This window comes from Monopterus albus, unplaced genomic scaffold (assembly GCF_001952655.1).
Source record: "Monopterus albus unplaced genomic scaffold, M_albus_1.0 scaffold267.1, whole genome shotgun sequence".
NCBI classification, from domain to species: Eukaryota; Metazoa; Chordata; class Actinopteri; order Synbranchiformes; family Synbranchidae; genus Monopterus; species Monopterus albus.
Genome location: NW_018128147.1, coordinates 1,234,063 through 1,246,021, shown reverse-complemented (window position 1 = coordinate 1,246,021; position 11,959 = coordinate 1,234,063). Strand labels below are relative to the sequence as shown.

General features: G+C 41.4%; 1 protein-coding gene across 1 annotated transcript in view; it reads left to right on the top strand.

Annotated features, from left to right (window-relative positions):
- amot (angiomotin) overlaps positions 1-11,959 on the top strand; it is a 125,969-nt gene that overhangs the window by 88,729 nt on the left and 25,281 nt on the right. The window contains exons 9-10 of the mRNA XM_020621735.1: positions 4,411-4,607; positions 10,224-10,352. Of these exons, the coding sequence (XP_020477391.1) occupies positions 4,411-4,607; positions 10,224-10,352 (326 nt within the window). The remainder of the gene's footprint in view (positions 1-4,410; positions 4,608-10,223; positions 10,353-11,959) is intronic.

Here is an 11,959-nt window from a genome sequence, read left to right as displayed (position 1 = left end):
GGCATTCAACACCATCATCCCGGACATCCTCCACTCCAAACTGACCCAGCTCACTGTGCCTGCCCCCACTTGTCAGTGGATTACTAGCTTTCTGACAGACAGGGAGCAGCAGGTGAGGCTGGGGAAAACCACATCTGGCACCTGGACAATAAGCACAGGTTCTCCCCAGGGATGTGTGCTCTCCCCTCTGCTGTTTTCACTCTACACTGTAATACCCCAGTTTTTTAATTGGACAGCTCTGAATAATGAAGGAGTCCGTCTTTCTTCATTTAGTGCTGATTTATTTTAAACCACAAGTAAAAATTACAAACATGACCTGGGTTGCTCCCTCCTCCAGAAACACACACACTGCTGCTGGAAAAAGGAGTCCCTGGTCACACCAAGCCTAATACATTTATAAGTTTCGGCTAACCACTTACACAGAAAGATTACAAAACCCCAGATGAACTCAGTCCACAGACTCCATCTCTTATCTAGAGCTCCAGCTGCATTTCTACCTGGTCATAACAAAATGAAGAATCTCAATGTGTGTGTATGTTGTCACGTTGTGCGTAGGCATTCATTCATTTATTCAGACATAATATTCTAACATTAGATTTAATACAAGAAAACAATTGGTGCCATGGTTCACTTTTCAGAATCAACATTCTGTCTGCTAACCTTGAAACAAAACAGACTAGAGCAGACATTGAATCTTAATAAATTGCATTACTAACACATTAGGGTCTAACAATTACTAATATCTAATAACACCAACGACTGCATCTCGAAGGACCCGTCTGTCAAGCTTCTAAAGATTGCTGATGATACAACGGTCACTGGTCTCATCCGAGACGGTGACGAGTCAGCCTATAGACGGAAGGTTGAGCAGCTGGTCCTGTGGTGTAGCCGCAACAACCTGGAGCTGAACACGCTCAAATCAATGGAGATGTTTGTTGTCTGCATTGTTTACTGTCTCTTTATACTGCTTATTCTGCATTATTTGCACTGTTTGTTGCTGTCAGTGTTTCTGTTAATACTGCTTATTGTGTGGATGCTTTAAAGCATCCCATATTCTGGGATCTTCCACCCTTTCTTTGGCACTTTATATGCCAATGGGAGCTCAAAGTGCTGAGTCAATGACACAGTCTTGGAGTGCCATCTGGTGGTTCATAAAATGCAGCGCAATTGGGACATGCCCTTACATAACTCCTCTGTCTCTCTCCCCTTCCCCCTCTCCCTCTCTCCTCTCCCCGCCCCCCACGTTCACACCTACTTGTTTTACCTCCTTTGTGGGGTCCTATTGGACTATTTTCACAATCTTTAATACGTTCAGCATACTTTCAGCTAGCAAAGCCATTCAGGTATCAAAATTTTCAGCTGATCAAGGGCCGTCATTTGTAAACTTCATACTTTTGAAATATTTAGCTTTATTTTGACAATCTTGCCCCATTCAAATGAATGGGAAAATTCTACTTCAGCGTAATTTCAGATATCAAAATGTTCAGCTCTTCAAGCACATTCATGCTTCTATTCAGAAATTTTCTAAACTTCATACTTTTATAATATTAAGCCTTATTATGAAAATCGTGCCCCATTCAAATGCATGGGGAAATTCTACACTCAGCATACCTTCAGCTATTTCAGGTATCAAAATGTTCATCTCTCCAAGTACATTCATGCTTCTCTTCAGAATTTTTCTAAATCCTCTTACCTTTGAAATATTTATCTTTATTTTGAAAATTTGCAACTCAGGCCACCCATTGATCAGTGCACCTCAAGATCAAGATCGGGGTACCAGAGAGGCACACACAGACACACACCTGGTCTAGATCACATATCAGCAAGCAAGCACAGGCAGGGTTTGACCTACTCACACCAAATGACCAATAGGATCACTAACTATTGAAGGTTGCACCCCTGTCCAGGGCGGAGCAGCCTAAGAAGATAAATGTGTTGTAAAAACTTAATTCAGGATTCAGAAGCCGGTTTTCCTGCGGGAGCTCTGTCTTTGAATCCAGCGCTGTAAGACCTACCTGTGATCAGACTTTCAGTAAACTTTGTTGATCTTAAACAGTCCTCTCCTGTCTTCACTTCTCATGCTTCCAACAAAAGAATTGGGTTGACTTCTAACAGTCCTATTGGACTATTTTCACACCTTAATAAGTTCAGTATACCTTCAGCTAGAAAAGCCATTCAGGTATCAAAATGTTCAGCTCTTCATGTTAAGGTTGCTCGGACACGGGAATGAGCGAGCAGAAAAAAAGATGGACCCAGGTAGCTAGTTTCGGTACAAGTAGTGACAGATTTATTTACAGTGCAAAATACAGTGAAGTAAACAGATAGGTGCTGAATGAGAAGGAGTAACTGGGTGTCGATCTGTGGCAGAGGAAAACAGTCAATGGTTAGATGGATGGTTACAGACCGGGCTGCGGACGCTGGGGTCACTCCTGAACTGGTCGTGGTTGAAGTGATGATGGCTGAGGAGACAGGAGCATGCATAGACAGTTAATGGAGACTGTGCATCGACATGTATGGTGGCAGGGCTGAGTAGTTCCAGGGTCCAGAGGAGAGGTCCGTAGCAAAAGAAAAAAAGAACAGCAGGAGAATGGACGAGTGAAATGAATTGTTTGGAGATGAAGAGACCCAGGGTAGACAGAAGCTATGGGTAAAACATGAAGACTAAGAGAAACCTAACTGGTAAACTGGAGAAAAACAATGCACAACAGGGCCTGAAAATAGGGATTGAACTGGCAAGGGAGTGAACGGTGAGCAGGGTATAAATAGGGAGGAGACTAATAAGGTGCAGCTGGTGATAATCAGGGGAAGTGGGGCAGGTGTGCCAGATTGTGTAATCAGGGTGAGGAAGCAAAACTAGAGTGAGAAAAGCAAGAGAGGAAGGTGCAGCCGGGCAAACCTGACACTTCAAGGCCATTCCTACTTTATTGCATCTCATCCTTCAGATTATTCAACAAAGAACTTCAGCCATTTCTTCTCAACTGTTTCAACAAAGAACTTCAGCCATTTCTTCTCATCTTTCACCTGTTTCAGCAATTGATTTCAGGCATTTTCAGGACAATCTTTCAGCTTTCCACAAGCATTTTCGACAGGAAATGCATTTCTCTAGTTTATATTGTAATCTCACTCTCTGTTGGCTAATAACTAGTTAAGAGAGTTAACAGTTGGTGAAACAGACAACATAAAAATAAATGTCATGACTCAAACTTAAATTTGTTCCAAGCTCTCTTGATTCAAATACCAAACCAAGAAAAAAAGAGAGGAAATAATCTGTTAATAAACTTGAATGTGTTCACTGAAGTCAAAAATAGTTTTCATTGATCTCAACTATGTAGCTCTGTTCATTTAGTGGCCCCCTGTGTTTTTTGTCACATTTTACCTGGAATCGAAGTGGAGAACTTGATGCATCCAAATCCCTGGAATAGTTCCCTCCCTTCTCCACAAGCAGCATTGTCCCTGTGTTGTGTCAAAAATCAGCTGATTTGCCTACATCTGCCAGATTTTGTTGGACAGGAGTAAGAATAGATCATCTATTAGGCCTTAACTTAAAGTTTTTGTGACAGTCAGTATGAGCAGACATATAAAGAGTGCAGGAATCACATATTTGCACATTTCCTTAATTTAAACATGCCTATGAGCAACAGCTCATATGGCTTTAATACTAACTCATTTTTGTGTAATAATAGTTGAGATGGAGTTGATTTAATTGTGATTGCACATATTAAGTGAGAGAGCAAAGGGCAGGTGCATGTGGACCACCCAGGGTCTATCTGTACATATGCCTGCAGGTTTGTATTACTGAATGTTTTCAGCAAGCTTAAACTTTCAAACCCAAGTAGGCAGGAGAAGGTTAAAGCCTCTGTCAATGTAAGCGTACAGCTACTTCCCAGAGGCAGTATAAACCATCATAAACTTGATTTGTTTCACACTAGTGAAAAAAGCAGTAGAAGATGTTCAATTGTTCATCAGCCAGCACCAGTGGTGGTCAGTTTGCCTTCCATTCCCTGAAAGTCCTTCCAGTTCTCTCTCAGTGATCAACCTTAACAAAAAAAATCAAAATACCATACAGTTACTCAGTTAATGTATTTTTGTTTTACAGCATACAGATGTTAGTAACATCTTGCAATTATCTTCTGATCCTTTATTAGGCTTATTGCTAACTCAAATGTCAACAAAACAGAATCCAAATCAAAAGAATGAAATTAAAATTTCACGAGCCAACAGTTTGTTAGCAATAATATGTCTGAAAATCAAACACCAACAATTCTTTTCATCTCCCCTCTTCATGTCTGTGCAGATTCTCAGTCATCCAGGTCATAGTAAGCTGAAAAAACTTCGACCTAGAAATCTAGTCCAGTTGATTTTTTCTAAATTTTTTCAGCTCCCCTCTTCATGTCTTCTTCATCCCTTCAGCGTCAGGGAAGCTCTCAAAGCAGTGCTGCAGTCCCATCTGAGTACAATGCCACCGCACTAATGGAACACCTAAGGGAGAAGGAGGAGCGGATCCTGGCTCTGGAAGCTGACATGACCAAGTGGGAGCAGAAGTATCTGGAGGAGAGTGTGATGAGGCAGTTTGCCCTGGATGCGGCTGCCTCTGTTGCTACTCAGAGGTACTTCTACATTAGAGTTAATGACATTTCATTTTGCATGACATTGGGCCTCATGCAAGAAGCAGTTGTAGGTGACACCAATTTACAGTAATATACTGCCTTTCTTCACAGGGGGAAAACCCTTGTTTGACTTAAGAAATTTGGTGGATTCACCTGAATAAATATGGAGTTTAAATAAGAGGCCGAAATTGACCTACAAGACAAAAATAGTGTCTGAAAAAGCTGCCTGAATTCACTCTTATTCACTTGTGTATAATCATCATCACTTTGCATCATTAGTCATCAGCTTTGCATCATCAGTCACAGCTGTAGAGCTGCTCAATTGTAGTTTTTTATAAAACAGGGCACTGCATGAAAGGTGGGCTTTTCCTCAGTAAATTGCTGTGGACATTCAGGCTAACAGCTATTCATGAGAATTTCCAGTCTCTTGAAGCCTTCATCACCACATCTGAAGTTTTGCTATAAATGCAACTGTAAAAAATAAAGTTTACATCATTCAGTCATGCCCACAGCAGTCAGTGTATGTTGATTGTATGTTTTCATCATGATTATTTAATGCTTGCTAATTTCTAGTGTAAAGAATTAACACAGATCTTATCTACAATTTTTAGCCCATCGTCCCTAAATTCCCTAACCATACCCACAGAGCAGACTGATTTGGCCCAGATATGGTTTCAAGGTAGCAATGGTGGCACAGTTGGTGGCCAAAAAAATTCTGTCAATGATGGAAATATTTGTTTAACATAACCTCAGCACTACATAGTGCCCTACACAGTGAGTAGTGAGTGATTTTGGACAAAGCCTCAGTCCTGGACTGCTTCATTCTAGAACGGTATTAACATCTAACTTCATGTAGCTTTAACCATTCCTATTTATTTCTGTGACAGTACAGCACTGGCCTGATGACACCTCATGTAGACATGTACTATGCACATTGCCTAATTTTTATAGCTTATCTTGGTTTTCTAATCGTTATGGATAGGGGTGTCCCAGTCCAGTTTTATTGCCCTGATACCGATACTTTAGTATCTGCTGATACTGATTATGATCCGATACATACAATAAATTTTCATTAAATATCTGACAGATTGAACTTAATCTTTTCTTAAACTTTTTTTCAGGTGCTTCTTGATCCAAATGCTGAATCAGGTGCTGGGTCCAAAATATTAAGTTTATTGGCTCAAATTATTGCTATGAATAAAAGAATAACTGGGAGCTAGGCAACACACAGTCAAAACACACAGTTCCAAAACTTTACAGATACTAACTTCCACTTTGTATCTGTATGTGAAAACCGCTTGTGTACCCAGTCCAGTTTAGATCTCCCTGTTTGACAATTTAATAATGTTGCATCATTGAAAAGTGGTGGCTGTCGTAGCACCAATGGACAAAAGCATGAAACTTAACATGTCTACAATGAAAGCATAGCTTGTGCAGTGGGTAAAATTCTGCATGCACATCGCAGGAGGCTCGTGCTCATGGCTATACAAAGGCACATGCTCAATCATGCATAGGAAGCTACAAAAACCACAGAGCAGCCTACAGAAACACTTTGGAAAAGGAAAAACTATGTTCCAAAACCCTGACAAATATTAGCCAGTGAGGGAATTACTGGCTACACTTGCATGTATATGTATCCAACTCATGGTAAAATGCAGCAAATTAAAGTGACATACACTTTAAATAACTGCCATGTTCAGTAGGATTGATTTAACATATGATAGATAGCATGTTGTAACTATTATTGCTTGTTGTATTTCTCTATTTTGGTGGAGTTCTGGTTGGAACTAGTGAGCTTTCATTGTTTTGGTGGATTCCTCTGAGTGTTTTACACACAAAGCTCTGAAAAAATAGACTTGAAGCTAAAAATAGGCTTCACGTTGCAAAGGCCGGTGATGTGTCAGCTGGAGTGATTAATGTAACAGCTTATGTAATTGGTCTTATACTTTGTATAGTGCCTTTCTACACTTTTACAGCACACTCAAACTGCTTTCACATTATTTGGCAATTCACCCATTCGCACTCCCACATTCACACACCGGTGGCATCACTGGGAGCAACTGGGGGTTCAGTGTCTTGCTCAAGGACACTGACTGGACAAGCTGGGAATTGAACCGCTAATCCTCCAGTTAGGTAACAACCCGCTCTACCTCCTGAGCCACAGCCGCCCCTATCCATTGCGTGATACGACTGTGTCCATTCAAATACAGGACTGTAGTTCTACATATGAATTGGAAGTGGCTTAGCTCTATGCTGTCCTGTGAAAAGTGCCTAGATTGGTGCTGATGCGATGCTTATGATTGGATTGGGAAATCTCTAGTTATGGGTCATCTGATACATTACTGACTTTGGTGAAGTTTTTCTTTATATGACATTTTTGTTAAAGAAACTTTCCCACAAACAAAATGGAACAGATGGCCTTATTTTAGCCAATTGTAGTGGAGTTCATTATGCTAATGATCAAGGGTGTTTTCACATATAGTCCTTTTTAAATTAACCAAATTCAGTTCATTTGTATTCACATTGTGAGTACATTCAAAAGAGGACTGAGTTCTCTTTCTGTTCATATTATAGGTACTCTGAGAGTTTTTGCTTTATCTAATTTTATTGTGTGGTATACCCCTCCTTTGGGATAGTTCAATTTCCCTTTGATGTGGCACTACAGTGGGGTTCTAATGAAGCCCCCATGCTCCCATATGAACAGCAAACTGAAGGAAAGCCTTTTTGTGTGGAGTTTGTATGTTCTCCCTGTGCCTGCGTGGGTTCTCTCCAGGTGCTTCTGCTTCCTCCCACTGTCCAAAGACATGCAGCTTAGGTTGATTGGTGACTCTAAATTGCCCGTAGGAGTAAATGTGAGTGTGTGTGGTTGTTTGTCTATATGTCAGCCCTGTGACAGACTGGCGACCTGTGGTGGGCCCCGCCTCTCACCCAGTGTCAACTGGGATTGGATTGGCTGGGATTTGTCCCCAGTGGGAGGCTTGGTCATATAATGTTAAAAACCATTATAACTGATTATTTTTTGGTTCTTGATGTTCTGGTTACAGAAATCTTAGATAGTCTTAACCTTTGCAGTCTGGAGTTTGAATTTTGTGTGCCACCACTTTTTTCAGAATCAATTTCAATCTTGAGCAATGGAATGGATTAGCAACCACCCCAGCTGAGACAGCTATTAACTCAAGACAAAATGGGGGATATTCTTTGCTGCTCATTTTTTGGCACTGAACAGTGAAATTGCATGTTCATATTTATTAAAGTCCCCGCGGCTGCTCCTTTTGCTTGTTTCCAGCCATTTAATGTTAAATCTTGGGTACCTTTAGATTACCTTGGCTCCCATCATAACTCCAAATAGTCTGTAATTATTTCAGAATCACAGAGCCAAAAAGCCTGTTCCTTAAAACAAGAGGCTAGTTTGTGAACACGCATAGGTCCTCCTACTTGTGCTGTGTCACAAGCGGACAGCACAACAAGCCGTAACGGCATTAATTAATTTGAATTTCTCCTCCAATGATAGTTAAACAACAGTATATATACTGATGAAAAGAGATGTGTAACACTCTAAACAAAGTGAGTAATTGAGAAACCCCATATTTTAACTGGCATAATGCAGACATAGTAACTTCTCCAGCCTTACAACAATTCTCTCTTATGTTACAGAAACAAGGCATTAACAGATGTGCAACATGTTTTATTTTTTTAAACTTGCCGTTAAGTCCCACCGAGTAGTGAAAACATCACTCCCTTTCAAGTAGCTCCAAGGACGGTAAATCCAACCGGTGGTCACTGTGTCTTCCCCCACATGACCACATACAGTCCCAAAGTAGTGAAATTAATTCCAACAGGAAGCGTAGCACAGACAATAACATCATGGGTCATTAATCTGCTAGTTAACCAGCATCAAATCACATGCAGCAGACACACTGGGCTCAAGCAGTCACAACAAACAAATATTGTGCTCCGCGGGGATTCCAGTGTTGATGAGATGATCATTCACTGCTGTGGGGACTTCACTGGCCAGCTGGCGGTAGGTTAGACCCAGTCAGGTAATACAGCGAGTCCCTGTACAGGAACATTCCCAGACATGCGGTAACCTCCAGCCCTATATTTTTCTCCACATCCTCTGGTCACAGTGCAGCAGCAGGAGGGAAAATATATTCACAAAACCAGGCGCAGTCGAAAAATTTCACTTTTACAATGGCACTGGTGGATGTCTTTTTTTTTTTCTTTTTTTTTTTTTTTTTTTTTATACATAGGCTATATTAAAAATACGCATAAGACTCAAGGAAATGTAGCATTTTACCAATATGGTGGAGGTCAGGCAAGCTCAAACAAATGTGCAAATGGCCTGGATTTTATGGCCATTCAGAGAAATCCTTAAATTATCACATAATACTTTATTTTGGTAAAAAAAAAAGTCTCGCGAGCGAGAGTTTATGAGACGTGTATAAACTGAGTTGCTTCTCAATAGAAGTACTAGAACATACCTACACCTCATTTTTTGAGTTTTATGTTACGTCTAAGATGATAATTCACTGTTGTCACATTGTAGATAAGTCAGAAAACAAGGAAAAGCGCCATGGGCTGTTTAAAGAGTTACAATAGGGCTTTGTACCAGAGAATCAGAAGAAAAGTAGAAACAGTGGAATGCGCAGATTTGGTCTCATACAATATGTATTTTAAGGTGTTCAGGGGCACAAAAAGGGAGGAGAGAATGGAAATATATACAAATACTCTCAGTTCAATATGGTTGAATTCTTCAACCATATTTGAACTTCAGTCACCACACACTTGCACTTTGTTCTACACTCCCTCTCAATCAGGTCCCCATAATCCATGTATTCAAATAAACACTTCTCCAACATTACTTGCATTATAAGTGTTGGTAAATATGCTGCTAAAGTAAAAGGTTGCAGTGTCACAACATGTTTAGTAAATATCCCCCAAAGTCCCTAAATTTAACCATTCTTTATTTTCATTTATAGGAAGAAATATAGAAATGCAATTGGCTGTGGTGTGTGTGATGGTAGTCATTAGACCAGCATTTATCATTCATTCATTTTCTACCGCTTGTCCCTGAACGGGGTCACGGGCCAATTCCGGCCAGCCATCGGGCGAAGGCGGGGTACGCCCTGGACAGTTCGCCAATCCATCGCAGGGCTAACACATAGACGAACAACCAGACACACGCACATGCACTCCTATGGGCAATTTTAGAGACACCAATCAACCTAAGCTGCATGTCTTTGGACTGTGGGAGGAAGCCGGAGTACCCGGAGAGAACCCACGCAAGCACGGGGAGAACATGCAAACTCCACACAGAAAGGTCCCGGGCGGAGCCCGAACCCGGAACCTTCGTGCTGTGAGGCAACGGCGCTAACCACTGTGCCACCGTGCTGCCCAGCATTTATCATGTATATGTTATTTATATTAGCCTAATAAATTTAAATAAAATGTAACTTACCTGACAGAACAAAGTTAACCAGGTCACTAAAGTAGAAAAAAGATTGGATATCTGTGAGCTGTAAGCGATGTAGCGACTCACCCAGGGTGAGATGACATTCATGGATGAGCTAGTTTTGAACAGTGTTGTAGTCTAATGCAGACTGTTTTGTTTTGCAGAGATACATGTGCAGGAATAATAAGTCACTCTCCCAGCAGCAGCTATGACACATCAGTGGAGGCTCGAATCCAGAAGGAAGAGGAGGAGATTCTCATGGCCAATCGACGCTGTCTGGACATGGAAAGCAGGTAAAACTGTCCCCATGTACATGCAACTGCATGTCAGCATAAATGCATGTACAGTATTCACATGGTAGTTCAAGTTCAAGTTCAAAGTGTTTATTTTGTCATATACACAGTTAGGAGACGTGTTTCCCTGTTCAATGAAATTTCTACTTTGCCGTCCACATGAATGCCACAAAATACAAATTAAATATAAAGTAGATAAATAAATAACACAAAATCTAAGGCACTTTAAGCAGCCGAGATGCAGCAATATAGTAAGCAGAGTCGTTGTGCAATTATGCATGTAACACAAAATTTAGGACACTTTAAGGCAGCAACAAATGCAGCAATACAATAAAAGAATATAATAGAAAATGTATGCTGCATGGGAGCAGCATGTGCAGCAGTCAACAGTCTACTAAATATATCCTTATTTGGAAAGGATATCTCATGAAGTTACACAATGATTTGGTTTGCTTTCAGGTCATGGCATTAGTTAGCTTTATCTTAGGTTCTTCAGTGTGTCGTGAGAAAAATGTATGTATTTTAGGTTTCTCTGAGCGTCAGGATCAGCACGTAAAGCTGCCGATGATGTCACCGGGTGAACTCAATTATAGAGCCAGATGAGGATAAGTAAAACAGTCTCTTTAATATATTAAAAACGCACTGGTCAGACACAAACGATAACACAAGAAGGAAAAAAAAGAAAACCCAAAAGACAAAACCAGTGGGAGGATGACTCGGTGCCTGACAGGACCTGGCAGAATCCCTGACCTGCTCAGGGACAGAAACAAGATCAGAGGCGGCGTTGGCAGCCCAGAAGGAATAGAGAGGGGCGTGGCCATCTGGGCTTTCAATTCCTGCCAAATGGCTCAGGCTTCAGCTGGAGTCCAGGGGGTCTCCGCAGAGCATGGCTGGGTTACAGGGGTGTGAAAAATCGTCCCCACTTTGATGGAGGTGTGAGGGCTCTGGCCTGGTGACTCTGACAGATCGGAGATGCAGGCAAACAGGTGTGCTGTGCTCTCCACTCATTGTTCTAGGGGATTTTAACAGACCAATCTCACCCACGAACTGCCCAAATACAGACAGCACGTCACCTGTCCCACCAGGGACAAAGTCACACTGGATCACTGCTACACAACAATAAAAAGACACCTATCACTCTGTCCCCCGCACTGCCCTGGGACTCTCTGATCACTGCATGGTCCATCTTATTCTAACCTACAAGCAGAAACTTAAAGCTACGAAGCCTGTAGTCAAAACAGTGAAGAGCTGGACTGAGGAGGCTAAGTCAGAGCTACAGCCCTGCTTTGACTGCACAGACTGGAGTGTATTTGAGACTGCAGCTACAGACCTGGATGAACTCACTGACACTGACATCCTATAGCAGTTTTTGTGAGGATGTGTGTGCCCAAAAAGACCTTCTGCACATACAACAACAAGCCCTGGTTTACAGCAAGACTCAAGCAGCTTCGTCGTGCAGGATATGGTTCTTGTTACCATTGCTAACACTGAGAGACGAGACAGTCCAAGTAACTTCAAAACAGTGCTGATTTATTCAAAGGATCACAGGTAAAATTAACATTACACGCTCAGGTATCTTGCACCTCCAAACTGCACGCAGGCAGATG